Below are 20,448 nucleotides of genomic sequence, written 5' to 3'. Positions count from 1 at the left end.
TCTTCGTCACTCATCAGTGTTGTTTCAGCCGGAAGAGGGCATGAGTCTGTGAAAAATGAGAATGTCTGAAACGTCAACAAGAAAAATACTGCCTTAGCTTGTCCAAGGGGAAATGCCGAGTAGAGCTGAGCAGGCGCTGTTGTAGGAGCCTGAACTCACGTCTGCAGTCCAAACGTATTCTAACGCACGGGGGAGGGCGTGGGGGTAAAGTTAGGATTAGAGATAAAACTTGTGACAAAAAATTACCCCCCGCCTATTCCCTTCCCAAAAAAAAAAACCCCACACACAACATAGACCATAAACGTCAAATATGGAAAATACGCAGATCATTTCACGAGCATAAATATTTACAACTCGTGACTTCAAACATGTAGATTTGGTGTGTATGTGTGTGAGTATATGCACGTGTGCACGCGTTCTCAACGCGTTTGTTCTGTTAGTTCAGGTCCACAGAGAATGACACGACCTGCAGGGGGCAGCCGCTCTGGAGAGGTCACCACGACCTTCCTTCCAAATAGCCCGTTGTGGGAAATTTCGGCAAAGAAAAACTTTCTCTAGATTATATCTATTTACACGCCCGTTTAATTGTAGAGTTTCTTTTCCTTTAGTTAACTGGCCATTTATCTAAATTGTTATTTGGGAAGCGGAAAACGACTTTATTATTTTTAGATTTATTTGGAACATTATTTACACTTGCGTGTTTACACACTTTCATTTGCATAATTTTCAACTCTAAAAAAATGTCCGGATTAAATGTTTGTATCTTATTTACTGATGATGCGCTTTGGGCATTAACAGGCATAGTAAAACACCACTAAAAGCAAATGTTTTCTGTATTCAGACTATAAAAGGTATTTAAAAAATACAAAACGTACACGACAGAGAAAGAGGTAGAAACATGCCGGTTTGGTCCGCTAACTTGAAACCATGTGCCGAAGAGTTATAATTTCGCACATTTGAGTTCGCCTTCTGGTACTCTTGCAAGGTTGCTTAAATTAAAAAATTAAGCAACCGCAGCTAACGCTCTCGCTCTCTCAGTCTCTCCCCGTCTCTCTGCCGCTCTGCCTTCCCAGTCACTTCGTATCAAAATAAACTGTTTTGAACAGAGATCACTGAGGGTTTCCGGCCTCTGTAATCGGAACCAGTTTTCTAGTATATCAGGGCCTGATTGTCAGAAAGGCCACGAACTAGGCCCCAGGACTACCGCAGCCCAGTTTGTGTGCATTATCTTTTTTGGCTGTAATGCCTCCTTTTTCACCCTGTCGAAATATACAATACGTTATAGAACACTAATTTATTATGCTTCGACCATATAAAGTAGCATAGAAACAGGCCATTTTGGCACTTAACCAGTGTATAATATCTGAAGTTAGCCAAGGGGCCGAGGGATACATTTTACTTCGCTTCTTAATTTTCAGTTAGTGCTCAAATACATTTTACGAACAATAGGCTATGTTAAAGTTCGCCAAACTTAAACCGAGTCTTTCTTGAACGGCTCGGTTACACGCAAAATGTTAATATTTGGTATTCCTGCTTTGAGGGCTGGTAAGAATTTCGACAGTGTTTTTACATCGAGAGGAAACGTTTGCGAAATTCCGGTAAAGAAATGCCATAGATAATGAAGCATCTTACGTCCTTTGGCAGTTCGAGGATATTTAGACAAAACCAACAATATAAGTAACGATCTCCCCAGCGAATAAAAGCTTATGAGCGCAGTTCTCTGCACATATTTCTTTGTCCTCGTGTCGGCAGAGAGAATTGGTCTTCTTACCACTCGCCGCCTCCGAGACGTTTTTCGAAGTGCAGGGTGGCTTTGCCAAGAGCCAAGCTGGGAGAAAGGACACGTCTCACTTCGACGCTATGTAACCATGTTAGTGGCCCGCTTATGGGGACATTTGAGCTACGGGCCAGCTGCGCCATTGTCCGACAGCGAGTGACGAGAGAGACGCGCTCTGTGGTGTTCTATAGCTTTAAGCTTGTGGTCCTTATGTTAACTAAAACATATACATTCGTTTGAAGCGATCTCCTGGGTGAAACCATTCACAGGCTAGAGAAGATGGAAACTGAAAATAATGTATTATTAATGCCAGGTAAATAATGAGACGTAGGGTCGCCTGTCGAGTTCTGAACAACTTTAGTACTTTTTAAATTCTGTGCTGCATTCAACAAGAGCCAAAGCCTCCTGTTGTATGTGAGATGATTTAGATGGAAATCTATTTTGCGCCATCATTTGGGGATATGGGAACGTAATGTGTCAGCCGTGATTGCGCCATTTGGTTGCACCTGGATCCTGTAAAATGACCTCATATTCCTTGAGTGTTATATGACCACGCGGAGCCATAGTCGGACTTAATGACTCCCATGAGATGGATGACAATACCGTTATGGATCCACCAGCAGTCGTTGTGGGTTGAATGTACCCGTTGGTCTTCTCAATATGTAAACACCTCCGGATGTAGGAAAAAGAAAAGCTAGATGACGCGAGTGGCTTGTTCACTTTCCCCGACTGCTCAGAGTCTCAGGGCTCTATGAAGCTCGGGCTACGTAGGCGGTGTTGAAAATCGGCTCTTTTCTGTGGCGATTTCTGAACGGCTGACAAAGTATTTGTCGTGTACTATAATTCAAGCAGTCCATCTCTTCCCTCGAAAACACTGATCCTCTTTGCCAGGGTAGCTCGTTCGTCCGTGTTCTTGATAAGTTTCTGCGATTTCTGAGTCAGCGCACCTGGAAGTAATGCACGAAGTGATTCGGTAGCTCTTGGGTCAGAGGCACCTGCAATTTGCGCACTGAACTATTTGGCCTCTTTGGAACTGTGTTAATTGTCTTATGTCACTTGAAAACTTTGACAAATTCAATTGCTGGTAATAATGGTTTTCTAGTTTGACTCATTTAGTTGCCTTTGTAGTTGTCATTTTATTACTTGAGATAAAGTCAGTGCTTTTTCATGAGGTGTTTATGTTGGTTAGTGCACACCCTGCATAAGATTAGTACAGCCTTGAAAATACATACTCTAAAAGGCAGCACAGTGTTGATAAAGATGTACTATATAATGTGATGTAAAGCTGAATTAATTTTTTCTTTTATTTTTTATTTATTTTTGTATTTTCTTTATAAAATGGGTATTTATGTATTTGAATTACCTGCATTAAACCAAGACAGTCTGAGCCCATGGCACTACTATGCACTACTAAAGCTGGATAGTCTTTACGGAAGAGCTGTCTGCTTAGAGGAGAGTAAATACTATAGAGGTAAAGAGGTAGACACTCTGTGCCTTAGAGCTACCTGAGCGAGTACCTGGTGAGCCAGAACACTGGGTAACCAAAGTCCGGCCTGGCCCTTGGCATGGGGGTTAGGGTGTGGGGCACAAAAGGAGCTTTCTTTAAAGTCAGACTTGAAGGAGAGAGGGAGACAGAGAGACAGATAGAGGAAGAGAGAGAGAGAAAGAGGCGGGTGGATGGGGGAGAGATTCTGTTACCGATGATGCATTCATCTGACAGCACTTCAACCAACAGAACCCCCAGAGAAAGACTAACCACTCTGCATGCGTGTGTGTGCATGTGTGTGTATATGAGAGTGTGAGAGAGAGAGGGGGATATTTATGGACCATCCTGCAGAAAGTAAATGCAGAAGATTTGCTTGCATTTACTAATATTCTTTTATTCTCAAAAAGGCTAAATTTGTCCAGATAGATCTCTCTGTAAAGGGAAGTATTTTTCTCTCTATGTAGGTTTACAACCAAAAATACCAAAAAAGTGGAGTTAGACACAGAGAAAGAGAATGTGGAAGTGAATATTATTTCCCTCTGTGTGACCTTGACAATGTGTTTTATCCTGTGCCAGATTAAACCTGAGCCCTTTGTCTGTGTGTGTGTGTGTGTGTGTCTGTGTGTGTGTGTGTGTGTGTGTGTGTGTATGTGTGTGTGTGCATGCATGCGCGTGTGTGTGTGTGTGTGTGTGTGTATGTGTGTGTGTGCGTGTGTGTGTGTGTGTATGTGTGTGTGTGTGCGTGCATGCGTGCGTGTGTGTGTGTGTGTGTGTACTACACATTTTGTTCATTAAATTACCAGCAATGAGATAAAGCACCACCTTCAGTGGGTGTGGGTCTGTGTAACTCACCTAAAAATGTAATTGCTTGCTAAACAATTTGCCTCTACAACAGCACAACACCATGAAGCACTGGGTTTAGCAGCAACGCAATACTTCACAACACAAACAACACAATGGACGGCTCTCTTATTGCACACTGGAAGGCAGACTAAAGGTTGATGCAGTAGCAGATTCTTTCTCTCTGATTCTGTCACTTTACCTCCTCTTTCTCTCTCTCTCTCTCTCTCTCTCTTGCTCTCTCTCTCTCTCTCTCTCTCTGAGCAGGAGAAAGTTCTCGATAGCTCCATTAAAAAGTTCAGGAAATGAAAAGAGAAATGTGAAACCTTCCTGTTCCACAGAGGGGGTGGGAAAGAAAAAAAACTGTAGTCAGAATTTTTCAAGAGAAGTCATGAGAGAGGGACTCTGTGTGTGTGTGTGTGTGTGTGAGAGAGAGAGAGAGAGATAGAGACAGAGACAGAGACAGAGACAGGCAGTGAGAGACAAGTGAATGAGTGTATGAGTTAGATATAGATTTTACAGATACCATTCTCACTCAGTTCTAACTCAGTCTCCTGACAAAGCCAAAGGCAGTTAAGACATAGGAGAGTATATCCAGCTCTTTTACATTCTTCCCTCTATTTCAGGGGAACAGCAGGAGTGTCCCACACCCACATAAGTTGCTCTCTCTCCAGGTCCTAAAAAACTTCTCTGTTGTCATAATATCAAACACACACACACACACACATCCGTCACACTAGTATGGTTGTGTGTGTGTGCATGTGTGTATGTGTGTGTATGTTTGATATTATGACAACCTATGTTTATTTGCTCACTCATGAGAGCATGCACACATGCACATGCGCACACACACACACACACACACACACACACACACACACACACACACACACACACACACACACACACACACACACACACACACACACACACAATAAATCCAACTCTTATCCTGGTTGTTCCTGCATGGGGCTAATATTCCAGGGTTAATTCCTTATGTGGTGGTGTCATGGTGCCCCAAAATGCCAAATGGGCACTTGAACACCAGCTGAGCCATTACAGTTGCACTTAATAAAACTGCAGAAACACACAAAGACACTGACAGACCGACAGACAGACAGACAGACAGACAGACACACACACACACACACATAGACGCACCCGCCCTGCATGTGCCACACTCTCCTAAAATAAACCTGGCTACTGCAAGAAGAATGAAATCATTCTCACATCAGGACTGAGTAGCATTTGCTTTAATCCAGCACTAAGGCTTGGAATTGCAATCATGTTCATAAATATATATTCATTATAAATATAACAATCAATGTTCAAATATGAGACACTGCAGCGGAAAATATGCAAATACATAATCATGTCTTCTATTTTGTAAAAGGGACTCCCAGAATTACACTGACTATATAAGGGACAGATTTTTAGATGTCCTTATATTAAAACAGATTTCTTTCTCCACTGAGAACAAAAAAGTAGTTTTAATTAGTTGGGTTACTGTCCAAATACATCTTTAAAAAAAATTGCTTTCAATTTCTGCCTTCAGGTTCATCAGCGTAGCTCCGCCTATAGGTCAGCCTTTTCAAGGTCTCTCCTTCCTTCTCCTTCAACCGCTCCTCTCTCTCCATTCACTCCCGTGCCCTTTGTCTTACTACCTTTCTTTCACATAGAAGTTGTCTTAGACACATAGACCACTGCCTGCAGAAATCAAAATCACACTTCCGGCATGGTGTGCATAAGGAGCAAGCTACTAAAAGACTGTAACAATAGGAAGAGGGATGTAGGTGTGAAACGCTGAAATGTAGGTGTGCAGCCAAGCCTTTGTGAACTCTCCCACTGTAAGAAGCTTCACAAATCGCTCTCTTCTATGACAGCTAGTCGGAGCACTTCCCACAAGCTTCAACTCTCGTGAGTTCATCCAATGGCAAGGAGTCGCGCAAGCGCTCGTCTCGAACCTAGAGGCCGGGCGGTGAATGGACTCCTGCTGGGGGAAGTTCAGCAGTATTCGATTGCTAGAGAAAATCTTAGTGGTACTGATTCAACTTTGGACCACAAACAGTGACAGCTGAAATATCTCAATGTCTTGGCCAAATATATCAACGCTGGAGACTATCAAAACATTTTTGTTCTATCAAATTACTTACTTGAAAGAATGAATAAATGAATGTATGAATTAGGAATCCTGTGAAATTTGCATAGGCTTTGTGGACTAGACATATTCAGAAGGTTTAGCTATTTATTAGTTAAAATAAACAGTTAAATAATTAGATATACAGACTGCAATGACATTACTTCAGGGACTCCTTATTAACGCCCTTGAATTCTCTATTGATTCTCCTCATTATTGCTAATCATCTAGTGTTCACAGCCTCTGTGTTATTTTCAATTCCAGGATTTCTTTTCAATCTCATTCAAAAATGTCATCAGCTCTGTACTATTGCGTGACACCAAGCCCTTCTCCACAGTGTTGCTGGACTCTCGGCCCTTCTCCACAGTGTTGCTGGACTCTCGGCCCTTCTCCACAGTGTTGTTGGACTCTCGGCCCTTGTCCACAGTGTTGCTGGACTCTCGGCCCTTGTCCACAGTGTTGCTGGACTCTCGGCCCTTCTCCACAGTGTTGCTGGACTCTCGGCCCTTCTCCACAGTGTTGCTGGACTCTCGGCCCTTCTCCACAGTGTTGCTGGACTCTCGGCCCTTCTCCACAGCGTTGCTGGACTTTGAGCCCTTTCTTCGCAGCACTGCTTGACTCTGAGTCCTTAGCCATAACTCCGAGCCCTTCTCAGTGTGAAAGATTCTGAAACCCTGGTCATGCTTTCATTACCTCATGTCTAGAAGAGTGTAACTCCCTTTTCATTGGTCTATCTGAATTTTTTTTTTTTTAAACTTAAGAAATTTAAACATTTTCAAAGCAGCTCCCAGGAGAGTCCCATAAACTAAGTATTCGGCACATATTACACCAGTCCTGTGACAGTTTTGTTGGCTGACTCTAACATTGCTAGGTAAATACAAATGACCACTGCATACATTTCAAGTGGTTCATGGTTTCTCTGCCACTTCATCAGTCTGTTGCAACCCCACACCCAAGCTCGCACAATAAGGTCCTCTGGTGATTGTCAGCTGGTGGTCCCAAAGACTGTTCTGGCCAGTGTTGGACATAGCTTGGTCAGGGCCATAGCCACCCTGGAACTCTCTGTCACTGTGCTTCTTTGCTGGGTTTCAAAACCTACCTCATCATCTGATGCTATCACATTTCTTTCTCTTAGTTCATTCTTTCCATATGTGTGTGTTTTCGCATTGTAATGTTACATGATAAATTGACTTTGAGCATGAGAAAAAAAACTATATAAATTAAACTATTATTATTGTTGTTGTTGTTAATGATGGTGATGTTGTTGGTACAGCCCAGAAATAGCAAGGCAGTTAAGACTGAAGAATCTCTCTCCCATACACACATCTGTAAGTCTAACTCCATCCTCTGTTTAATATTGCCTAACCTCTCAGCCCTATAATTTCTCTACAGCCCATTTTCCACTCATTATTAACTTGGTATAAGCAACATACATATCCAGTGATCTTGTAGAAAATATTGTACACTTTGCAGTAAGTACACGCAGCCTTGTATTTGTTATTTCAGTCTTTTTCAGGACGCATTTGAAGGAACATTATTTTTTATTCATCTTTGATCCAAGTAATGTTTATGGGGAGAGTATGAAGCCATGTGGCAGTTCATTCTGAGCCCTGTAGTAGAATAAAAATTCATTGGAAAAAAGATCTCTTGTGCCATCTAGTGGAATATTCTAGTTATTACAAGAAAGTCATTACTAAAAGAGAGACTGCAGAGACTGCGCGAGTATTCTCACTAATTGGTCTCTTACCTTATTTTAGAGCACATCAACCGAACATTCTTCAGCAAACCAATAGGAAATCCACATTTTTGGTTGGCAAGACTCAAAAATGTTCTCCGCCAAGTACACTGGTTATTTTGCTATGTAAGTTCTTTTCCTAATCTCCCTAAAGGTAGATAATTGAACCTAAAAACTGACAAGAATTGTGCTTCTGTCTGACGATGCGCTTGTATTCATCGTATTCATTGCATGTTCACTATAATGAACGTCACATGCAGCATTACAGCAACATTACACATCAAAAGTGCAAGTGCATTGAAAGACATTTAATTATTTTCCAGTCCATCGTTAAGATAGAACAAATTCTGATTGGCAGAGACAGATGGGAGGGTTCTGTGCCCATACCTCCTTTCCTCTATGCCACTGGCACTTAACAGAGCGGTCTTCCCACACAGCAAAATCCCTAGTGTTCCATTATTCAAATCTTATTTGTGATGAGACATAAGTAGCGTGGGTGTTAAATCAGAACGGGGGGTTTTGCTATGAAGTACTACGATTCATGTAGTGGCAAATTTCATGAATCAAAATGTTTTTTTCTCGCCAATGTCTACTTGACCTTGGCCAAAAATAACTAAATAAATAAACAAATAAAACTGAGCTGAAATGATCTGAGATACTTACTGGGAATTGGGTATGACGTATTTTATACCTTAATCAAAGCTTTAGTAAAACAATTTGACTGCTCATTAGATTGCCAGGACATTGTCCTGTTTTGTTCAGAATATCTAAAATTCTTATTTTCTTTCCAAGCATGGCATATCATTACCTCCTCATTGTAGTGTGTTTACAGTGATCTGTTTTCTGTGTACGATGTTTAAAATTCACCCAGTAACCCAGTGTGAACAAGTTTTGCATTCTCTCTGTATTTAGGTGAACACAAACATTGCTAACTTTAAAGCAGTATATAACGAAGATTAAACTACAAAACAAAAAAAAAACATCATAAATTTATCATATCAGTGTACATTATTAAAATATATTAATTTAGTGTTTGTGTGTATGGTGAACAAATATTCATTTTGAGCACACATTAATTTTTGGATTTCGCCAAAATCACACGTTTTGTACTTTACAACTCGACAGAATACAATACAATTTGTACGATAGAATTTTGAGAACATGAGAAGCAGTTTAAGAAAACATCTTCTAATGGATGATGGCATTAGAAAGCGCAAACTCTGAGCATAATTATTTGAACATTTTTACCTCATTTTCAAATCAATAATGACGACGATCAGTACAACCTTAGCAGTCTAAGAAATCTATGCACGAAACGTGGGCTTATTTTATGTTTCCTGATAAACGTCCATGCCTTTGGTCTTTTTAGAGTGCGGCCAATTATCGGAAAGTCGGTACATCGCTTTTCAATATGAAGGACTACTCTACTACCGTCTGTTCTCTCTTTCCAATTAGTCATATTTATATCATTGTTATTGTTTTAAATGCTTTTGGCCAATTATCACTTACCTGTAATAACTTTATAATATGTGGGCATTTTCCTTATAACCAAGTCTTGACGGTTCAACAGATTTAAATGTTCATTGAGTTCCAAACCAGTTACGTCATACCGATTGATTGATTAGAATTTACGTTGTCATAGTTGTAGCTGCTGTGCCATCGCTATTGTTTCCTTCCGACAGTTGATAGATTTAGCAATTGAAAGACAGGTGGTAGAACAGACAAGACATCATCGATTTGCCAGGAAAACGAGAAAGCGCAGTCAAAACTGACTGTTATTGTAATAAAACAATTAAATTCTCTGTTCTGCATACAATTTGCAGACTTAAAAAAACAAACAAACAAAACAAAACAAAAAAAAAAAACGATTTAAGGTAATCATTTATGTCTGCATACATTGCATATAGACCTAAAGTACTGTCTAATCAATTCTGAGTCTGTCTGTCTCGTAGTATGTGTTATCCCAATGGTGTCTGGATACATTTAATGTATAGGATGCATTAAAGTTATGTGGACAAAGCACATCTTTCACAACGTGCTATTAAACCGGTGACTAAACGCAAATTAATAGGTTAAAACGTCATTAGTGACGTCTCTACTATCTTTGCTAGTGACGTCTTTACCGGTGCGCTAGCTTTCAGGCCGTTATTAGTAGAGATCAACGCCCGTAAACAGAGACCTCGACGATGCTGCTGTCCAAGGTTCTGAAGCTTGTTGTTCGAGCTTGTTGCTTACGGTATTAGTTTTAAGTGAGAATCGAGAGCAGCCCTTCCAAATGCATACATCACAGACGAAGGAACCCATAGCTCAAAAGATCGCTCATGGCCGGCGCTGAGGGCTAAGCTAAGAGCTAAGCCCGCCCTGAGATGACCCCAAGCTGCTCTACGCAAGCCTACTTGGAAGGAGATAACAATACATGTAAAAGACACACAAAATCTAGGTATTTAAAGTACACGGAAACTATTTGAGTATCTCATTAGCAAGCTAATTTAACTTCAGCAGCTAAGCATAGAGGTATACGGAGACTTGGTCACATCCTGTACTGTTATTACCCATTAACGTCACAAAATGGATATTTAAGCAATAACACAAGTTTAACATTCAGCAAGGCTCATTTTTGGATCGTGGTACAGTACAACACACAAGAATATCATGTGAAGACAAATGCTGCATTATGTTATCCATGAAGAAAATAATTTTTTTAATTAAACATTCAGTCACCGAGCCAATCAATATTTACAGTTGCCGGTCTGTCCATGTGTTGATTCCTTTCTGATTTGTGACTGCTGAAACAATGTAATTTAAAACGTTATTTTTCACCAATCAGTCTTATTGTTGTCATTGTCGTTGATTTTAAATGCTTTGTGACAATTGGCACTTAAAAACAATAACCAGACAATTGCTCATTTTGCAAGATTGTGATATCTAGCTAGCATGAAATCACATAATTCAAGTTTTAAGTCTCAAAGGAATGATCTCACATGTACGTGTGACAATATTATTAAAATGAAATGTGAATTATTAAAATAAAAACTTTTCCTCATAACAGAAGCGAGGAGAGGAGAACAGAGGGAAAGGTGGAAGCAGATGCAGAACAGGAGAGAGAGAGAGAGAGAGAGAGAGAGAGAGAGAGAGAGAGAGAGAGAGAGAGAGAGACTAAAACAAAGAGAGGAGAAATGAGTATAAGAACAGGTAGAAAGATTGAACCTATAATAAGTTAAGAGCACATACACGATTCCGTCTCTACGCCCGGGCGGCAAACAAAGGGATTGGCTGCGCCCCCTTAATTCAGTGCGTGCCCCAGTACAGCAGGTACAGTAGAAATGACCCTGGTGTACTCTCGTGTACCGTATAAATCTTCAACATAAACCATCTGTCACGGGTGGCTTATTTTCAGCAATGGAGTCAAATGTTAGTTCCTCGGCATCTTGAACAGCTTTTCAAGAAACAGTTCGCTCCTCTAATAGCCACCAGAGGTCGTCTTGCACAAATAACCAATACTGCATGTGGGAAAATATTATTCTCAAGACAGTTTCTTACCTTACAGCCTTCTTTCTTTGAAGTATTACTCGCACATTGATTGTTCTAAGTTCTTGTAGCAAGTTGCTGTAGAATTCGCCCTTTACCCGACGTTATTGCGGGATGCTAATAGAAAGCAACTTGCTTGCGGGATGCTAATAGAAAGCAACAGTATTGTATTGTCGGCTGACTAGGAATCACTTCCACCATATTCACAGCTTCATATACATGCAGATCAGCACCAACCAATGAAAACGTAATAGAATGTTACAATTAGAATTCACAGACTCGATGGTGTAGATTCATCTTACGGCGAATAAGTGATCTCGTACGACCATGCAGCAAATATGCAATAATATGTCTACAGAAGATTGCTCTCCGTTAGAGAGAGACTAAAAAAGTTTGGAAGTCCGTAAAACAAGCTCTCTCGGTCTCGATGTGGGGGTCTGAAGGGGTCACCTTCTCCCGCAGAGCATGCGGAGGGGTTCTTTGTTTGCACGGGCACTCTCGCGCTCATCATTAGCGCTGATTACCGTTAACCAGTTTGACAACCTTACTGACTGCTGAAAGGACTTTTATGCGTCTCCCCCCGCTATCCCGGGAGTTCAATAGGAGCGGAAATTTTCAGCCATTCTGTAGCCCGTGTCTGAATAAGACGAATTCTCTATCCCTCACTGCTTTTGCCTCCTACCCGCTCTCTTTTCTACAGCGAGAAACACTCATTTTGACCATTCCGTTGTTGCAACTGAAAGAGGCTTTGGAAAATACAGCTTGTGGCTTTCATAGGTTGTGTTAATGAAAGGCGCGCAGGGTTAGGTCCAGGTGCGGCAAGAGCACCGTAGCGGATCTCCCAAGGAAGTAGAAAAAGCAGAAGAAATGCAGGGGGTTTTTTTTCTTCTTCATTGTGGCGGGAGCTAACACCAAAAATGTATTTCTTGTGACCGCAAAACAGTTCCCAAAAGCTTTCATTAATACCAAAGTCAGCTTGAATTGCTCACCAAGTGCATTTGGTTTTGCCATGGGCCTTCCGTGATGACACATTTACTGTGAGGTTCCATGACATAGCAAAATGTTCTGAAATATCCGAAATTGTGTGTTACATGTATATACGACCTGGTTTGCTCAGCATATTTAAAACAAATCGGTAGCCTATAATATTAAATACTACATTTAAACTATATATGTTCATTTGGTATTCATTTAAAACATAGAAACTTTCTAGATATACTTTTTTATTATTCATTATTTGGGGGGGGGGGGGGGGGGGGGGTCAAATATCTGCCACGAAGGAGAACACCCACTTTGTCTAGAAAAGAATAAGTCGCGAGATTCCCGTGTCTTTCGCACTAAGCTACTGTTGACATCCGCCCGAGCGTTCAGTATTGTGTCGCGCCCTTTTGCTGACCCGGCGCTGTCAGACCGCGTTACGTGACACGGAGCATGTTGGCCAATTACGACGCAGAGGTGCGAGAGGACCGGCCCGCGAAGAGCCGCTGCTGGCAAACACATTTGAAGTCCAATTGATCTTAATAAAAAGGCGGTGAGAATTAAAACATTAAGTACACACACACACACACACACGTTTGGAAATTTAAAAAATGTTGAAAATGTAAAGATGGCCTGCACGCTATCAAAATCTTCTCATTTCATCCCAATGTGCGACTGATAACCTATTGGTTTACAGTAGCCTAGAAGCCGTTTTAGGCTTACTTGTTTATGTCTTCAGTTTTACTCAAAATGCAAACCATCCTTTATATTAAAACGATAAAACCTGACTCTACGTTAATTTATTCACCATCAATTATTTATTCGCATAAGTTACGTTTGTCCTCTTCCCTTTTTCCTGTTACGTACACCACCACGCACAAGAGGCTACTTGTGAACAACAGAAATATTTTTTCGAAGCATTTAAGCACATACATTATTCTAAGTAAATAAATAGTAAATTATTTATATATATTAAAAAAAACTGCAAAGACACACAAAAAATATACAGTGTCTTTTTAACACCAAATAAGCACACACAATAGTTTGCCCATTAATTTAAGATACACAATGCAGTTTGAGGCGTAAAAATTCTGCCGTTCTTCTCTTCTTTTTAAAAAAAAATAAATGAAAAAACAAAACTGAATGCAGTTCTTTAAAACATTCTTTCCTGTTCTCTAAGTCACCAAATCGTGGAGAGAAGAAAAAACATATGGAAAAGGATGTTGCAAGAAAGGGCCGGCAAAAGAAGAAGAAGAAAATGGTTAATATACACCATATTCTATATCATTCCTGATCTGGGCTATCGAAGTGCTCCGTGCTTTACCCGCGAGGGGTAGCAGGCACTAAATAATTTTTAGATTGTCTCCCCTGTTTGTTCACTTGAAGTCTGTCATTCCCGGTCGAGACTGCTGCTCGTGATGACTCTTTTAGATGTCACATTCGCTGTCGCTCGAGGTGATGGAGATAGCGGAGATAGTGGCAGCCTTGCTCGAGAGGCTGGCCTCGGGGCTGGAGGACAGGCCCAGTCGGTCTACCGCTCCATCATCGTCCGTGAGCGATGGAACCGAACCACCCGACAGGACCTGCTGTTGTAGCCTGCCGGAGGGGGGAACGCAACATGATAACTTGTCTGCAGTCAAATGGATGAGAAAGTATGCATGACACTTAGAAACTAAAACATAGGCCGACTTTATCATATAGACTAATAATTACTCATAGTGAGAGAATATGTATTTTCAAATCTGGATTAACACTTTTTGAAGCCATGTTTTTAAGATTTATGTTTAAAAATACTGTCCCTTACTTAATCTCTGCATCAATGCAACTCCACCAAAGCAGTGGGCTTACGTATTTTGTTTGGACCACTCGTGATCGCGGTACCATTGAATGTAAATGGTGCGTAACATATATAACATATTCAAAATCTGATTCTGTCGTCAAAGGATGTCGCCATCAATGTGTGTACATACAAACCGATAGCCAGTACATTCACTGCGACTCGCTACTCTCCGACACGCTTACAAACCCACACGTAAAGCTATGTAGTTTCACAAGTCATTCAACAATGACATTGGTTGTGGTTATTCCTTTCACTTCTGTGACGTTTTGTTTCTCGACAGACATAAATCATTTCTGCAGATAAGTACAAAGCACCTACCCTCCTAGAGGACTACACAGTGTTATTAAAATCATGTACGGCGGTGTAAAACATGTAGCCTATATATATATGTGTGTGTGTGTGTGTGTGTGTGTGTGTGTGTGTGTGTGTGTGTGTGTGTGTGTGTGTGTGTGTGTGTGTGTGTGTGTGTGTGTGTGCGTGTGTGTATGTGTGTGTGTGAAATAATCCTGTTTAACTTAATTTATGATCTGAAATACGGATGTCTTTTTATCAGAAAGACAACCTCTTATAATTCGGTTATTTTTCCACAAATAAAAATGGATTATTTTGTTTAAAGTATTAAGTAGCCTAGATGTATTTTCGCATAAAATGATTACGACGTTACTGATGATTAAGTTTAAACGTAGTGTACAAATGTTCACAAGGCCTAAAACAATTAATCCAGCTCAAAAATGTACATGTGAAATACAAACTGATCATAGGTAAACCAAACACTACGGATCGCAGCGCGAATGGGTGGTTTTGGATACAAGATTGGAAATGTATTCTGTACTCCAAGTGTAAACGTCCGTTACATTTTTTTTTACTTCATGTTCATAATACCTAGCAAAGATCCCAAGCATTGGTCACGGCATTTTGAAATCGAGTCTTTTATATCAAACAACAGAATTCTACCTGCAGCTTCCATAAGCGCAATTGTAAATCGTACGTTCTGCATAAAAGCGACGTTAAAGAATGATGACGATGCATAAATAATCTCTTAAAATACAGAAGTCTTTTCAACACGAATTCAGAAGAAAAATAAGTCTGGTTTAGATAAATTAATTCTGGACACAATATTAACAAATATCTAAACTTTCTGAACGTAATTAACTAATTTAAACTATTTAAACCTACACGTTTAAACCTACATCAGCTTAATAACTACGAAATTGCCCAGGCGCACATCGTGTAGCTTCGACAACTGTCAAATTATTCAGAAGCTTGTCTTTGCCTTTGCCGTTACTGGAGCCCCAATAAACATGAGGTAAAATGATAGTAGCAGTGACTAAAGTTTTTTGTCGCGTTTACATTTAAAAGCGCGTGCGTTCCAAATGATATATAGCGTGTCAGCAGATACGATAATTCTCCTCCCTCAAGTCCCGTCCCACCTGTTTTTGGCTGCCGCGGCTCTGTCTCGTTGCCGCCGGTTTTTAAACCAGTTGCCCACTTGGATAGACGTGAGTCCGGTGGCCTGCGCCAACTCTCTCTTTTTGCTTGGGTTCGGGTAAGGGTCCTGTAGGTACCACTCTCTCAACAAATGGCGAGTCCTCTCTTTAAAGCAATGCGTTTTCTGTTCGCCGTCCCATATCGTGCGAGGTAGTGGGAACTTCTTGCGTACACGGTACTTGTCCACGGGCCCTAGCGGACGACCGCGGAGCTTCTCGGCCTCCTGGTAATGCGCCTCTAGCCAGAGAGCTTGCAGCTTCGCGTGCGACTCTTTGGTGAACTTGTGGTTCTCCAGAATGTGATAGAGCTCTCGGAAGTTGCCTGTGTGAAAGGCCACAATTGCGCGCGCACGCAGCACCGACTCGTTCTTGCCGAGGACCTCACAAGCAGAAGGGGCCACCGGGAGCGACCAGAGAAAGCGCCCGAGCCGCTCCACGTCGCCGCTCTCCTCGAGAGTCTCGCAAACCCCCGCGACCTGCTGGGGGCTAAAATTCAGAATCGGCAACTGGAACATCGGGGATCCCTTTTCTGTCCGTTTCTTCTCTCCCTTACCCCCGTCTCCCTGCCTCCTTTCGTTTGCTTTATCGGTCTCTAAAATCCTGTACGCCTCTCCGGCAGATCCAGACAAAAAAGCATTCCCAGAAGTTAGTGTATCATTCGTTACACCGGCGCTCAGAGGAACAATGTCCTCTGGGTGGCTCGCGGAGTCAGGACGGAAGTACCTGCCTGTTTTGATAGTATGAAAACATAAAAGCTGGAACTGCTGAGAGAGAAAAGACAATTTAGCGCCACTGCCAGTTTTCTATTGGACTTACCAGATTGGCTACGTGGTTGCCATGGACACACGTCAATCACTGTCAGCTTTGCCAATCACACGTGAAGCTGTGCAGACATTTCAGCACCACCCAGTGCGCGATAGCGCATATTCAGTAAAAAAAAAAAAAAAAAAAAAAAAAAAAAAGATCGATGTTGACTTTGCAGTCAGTCTGATGTTTAAGAGTATTTTGTAAAAAATTGTTAATAAAACAAATAACAAATGCACCATAGACCAGTAGAAATCTCTTGTTATTGTAATCTATATGGTTATTGTAATCTATATGGTAAGATTAGTCAGCATGCATAATTTCAGTGCAAATCTTAAACCACATTTTCTTCTCTTTCTTCTCTGATGTGGTCCATTAAACTGTGCCAGTGTACATGTTCAGTTAGGCAATGTGAAATACACTACCGGTATCTAGGGTATAGTATCGGACGCATACAGCTTTGAGCTGTGGCTCACTCTGCAAATAAGAAGTCGGATATATGGCTCAGATGGCTTGAAGTGACGGGTCATATTATAGGACGGTTGGCTTTCAAACGCGAAGTTCGCTCTAACAGAAGAGACCGGTCTTATTTTCATAGATCTACACACAATCTTACCAGGAATGGTTTCTTGCATGGTTTGGGGGCAAGGGCTCGAGCCTATGTTGTGCATAACTTGACCTCCTTTGCCTTCAGCGCGAGGGGGTACCTAGTTTTCATGGTACGGCACGCTTAAGAGACGAGACATGGCACATTATATATATATATATATATATATATATATATATATATATATATATATATATATATATATATATATATATATATATATATATATATATATAAGTTTCAAAGCTCACACCCCAGTTATTCATCAATAACTCACTGATGGCTCTCATAGACGGAAAATTTAACTCTGCCTTTGCTTTCTTATTAAAGGGGCATACGGTTTGTTCATCTAAACCCCTATAACGTAATCATAGTATCACAACTGTTAGAATTTAGGATAAACTAACCTATTCGGGTAGGCTATCAAGCACACAAACTGAATGAAATGAATCCAAGCAGGAGATCAGCGTGTGATTAGCAACAATGTTAATTATTTCCAGTGTCTGGCTACTTATGTTGTACGCGCATGTGCTGCGACACGGCAGATGGCTGAAACTCCGCACGAGAGAGAGGAGTAAGCACAGTAAGGCGATTATAGTGCTCACCTAATCCGTTTCGTGATAGTTTATAACGGCCGAACAACAATAAACAGAGGATTTCCACGCGACCTCGAAAAGCAGACCGAGAGCTAAGGAAGGACACGGGAGAGAGCACGCGGAGGGACAGCTGTGAAGATACGAGGGACGAGATGGAGCACTGAAATATGTAGAGTCCCGTGAACACTTCATGAAGTGATCGTAGCATAATCTAAATATAGAGAGACAGATTTTTATACCAGAGCGACACAATCAGTGGAAAATAAGTTGTCTCGGATATCATTCGACAACTTTTGTCAGCAGAAATATGAAAGCTATGTTGCTTCCCGGCAATAGAGTGGATCGCGGTGGCCTGCATACAAAGTGCGTGGTACAGTTTTATGATCTCCGAGGTCAAATACCGGGTTCTAAAATTGCTATTTATTTACGAAAAATCATAAATAGTCCTTGATATTTTAGGGTGAAAATATGGAGATATCTGACGTAGCATGTTCACGTCAATTAGACCAAGGAACCATAGATTCTTGAGCTACCAATACATAATAAAGTGGAGACACTAAAACCGACACAGATTTAGATGATTTTGGACCAAGGCCATAGAACACTGGACCAAGCCTAGAACATACACAGACCGATGTGACGTCTGCACCCTGATACCACTTCCTCCAAAAGAAAGAAGAAAGGAGAAAGAAGGGGATGGATAGTCCCACGGATGAGCACTCATCCCCTGTGTTGGATTAAACCCTGTGGAGGGCCTGAGGCAGTCAAAAACCTCTTAATACTTTTTTTTTTTTATCCGTTGTTGCGGGGCCCCTAAAAGGTGTGGGGCCCATAGGCCAGTGCTTACTCTGCCTATTGGGTAATCAGGCACTGTTCACCCCCAGCAGTCCCACAGATCAGCACTCACCCCCATCAGTCCCACAGATCAGAACGCATACCCAGCAGTCCCACAGATCAGCACTCATCCCCATCAGTCCCACAGATCAGCACTCATCCCAATCAGTCCCACAGATCAGCGTTCATCCCCAGCAGTCCCACAGATCAGAACTCATCCCCAGCAGTCCCACAGATCAGCACTCATCCCCAGCAGTCCCAAAGATCAACACTCATCCCCATCAGTCCCACAGATCAGCGTTCATCCCCAGCAGTCCCACAGATCAGCACTCATCCCCATCAGTCCCACAGATCAGCGTTCATCCCCAGCAGTCCCACAGATCAGAACTCATCCCCAGCAGTCCCACAGATCAGCACTCATCCCCAGGAGTCCCACAGATCAACATTCATCCCCAGCAGTCCCACAGATCAACACTCATCCCCATCAGTCCCACAGATCAGCGCTCATTCCCAGCAGTCCCACAGATCAGCACTCATCCCCAGGAGTCCCACAGATCAACACTCATCCCCAGCAGACCCACAGATCAACACTCATCCCCATCAGTCCCACAGATCAGCGCTCATCCCCAGTAGTCCCACAGATCAGCACTCATCCCCAGCAGTCCCACAGATCAATACTCATCCCCAGCAGTCCCACAGATCAACACTCATCCCCATCAGTCCCACAGATCAGCGCTCATCCCCATCAGTCCCACAGATCAGCGCTTATCCCCAGCAGTCCCACAGATCAGCGCTCATCCCCAGCAGTCCCACAGATCAGCACTCATCCCTAACGTCACTGATGTTAATGTAGCCCAGCCATGGACTGTTAACATACTAAACCCTTTGCCCAACTACTCTGATATTCACTGCCATCCACGAACAGGTTCTTAGTTATATGTGTTTCCATAAAGCTGTTCAGCAGTGATTATCTTTTAAATCTTACAACTGCACAAATATTTTACTTTGGCTTTCATATATATGAGGATTTGTAAGTAATATTTGTAGCAGGAGTGTAATTAAACACAAAATTCTTGACCTTGGTGTTCTGCAGTTTATGTTGATGCACTTATTGGACTTTGCCATTTTGTAACTACTAATATCATATGTGTTATTTTTTAACAGTTACACACCGTAAACCTTGCAGGGTGGTGCATTTCAAGAAAGTAGTGGGTCATACATTCCAAAACTTGCTGGAATGAAAATGTGTTTGGTTAGAAACGGAGACATTGCTGGAGCTGATGCATTACTGGCCTGCACTGTGTTGCTGTGCAGGAGAATGTGGTGGCATGGGTTCAGTTACAGTACAGCATGAGAGCAAAACATGCCCCTCTGTTTCCAGCAGCATCTGTGACTGCTTCACTCAGAGACAAGAGCAAAGAGATTGAACATATGATCTACACAATAGGGCAGATATCTTCTTTGTAGAACAGCCAGTGGCCTTCTTCTTGCTGAAAACATACACACACACATGCAGATCAGATGCTACAGTGCCCATCTCTGGCAGTCCTACAGGAAAGACATTTCCACGTACTGTTTCTGACCAAGCTCTGAGCTACATGGCTGCTTGGATGAGAGCCTGTTTAGGCTGAATCCGTTAAGCATCCTGGGGACAGAGGATTAACTTTCTAATTAAGATATCATGACTGTGAGTGGCAGAGTGGCTTGCTAATGCTGACCTGACCCAGATAAAGCACTCATATGACACTAAAGAAATCCATGTCCATAACTCACCTTATGTGTGTGTGTGGTATGTAGCT

General features: G+C 41.8%; 2 protein-coding genes across 2 annotated transcripts in view; one reads left to right on the top strand and one right to left on the bottom strand.

Moving 5' to 3' along the window:
- Positions 1-7,654, top strand: part of six1a (SIX homeobox 1a) — a 10,017-nt gene extending 2,363 nt beyond the window's left edge. The window contains exon 2 of the mRNA XM_027008231.3: positions 1-7,654. This exon is cut by the window's left edge and continues 856 nt beyond it. The gene's annotated coding sequence lies outside the window, so the exon portion shown is untranslated.
- A 5,117-nt stretch (positions 7,655-12,771) lies between these two features.
- On the bottom strand, positions 12,772-16,613 carry six6a (SIX homeobox 6a). The gene is made up of 2 exons (XM_027008252.3): positions 15,752-16,613; positions 12,772-14,077 (listed from the first exon to the last, which is right to left on the bottom strand). The coding sequence occupies exons 1-2, from the start codon at positions 16,321-16,323 to the stop codon at positions 13,909-13,911; spliced, it is 741 nt and encodes a 246-aa protein (XP_026864053.1). The 5' UTR covers positions 16,324-16,613; the 3' UTR covers positions 12,772-13,908.
- Positions 16,614-20,448: the final 3,835 nt, after the last annotated feature.

The sequence above is a fragment of the Electrophorus electricus genome, chromosome 12 (assembly GCF_041902795.1).
Source record: "Electrophorus electricus isolate QZ-2024a chromosome 12, ASM4190279v1, whole genome shotgun sequence".
Lineage (NCBI taxonomy): Eukaryota > Metazoa > Chordata > Actinopteri > Gymnotiformes > Gymnotidae > Electrophorus > Electrophorus electricus.
The sequence above is the reverse complement of the archived record's forward strand: the minus strand, read 5'-3'. Positions and strand labels throughout refer to the sequence as shown.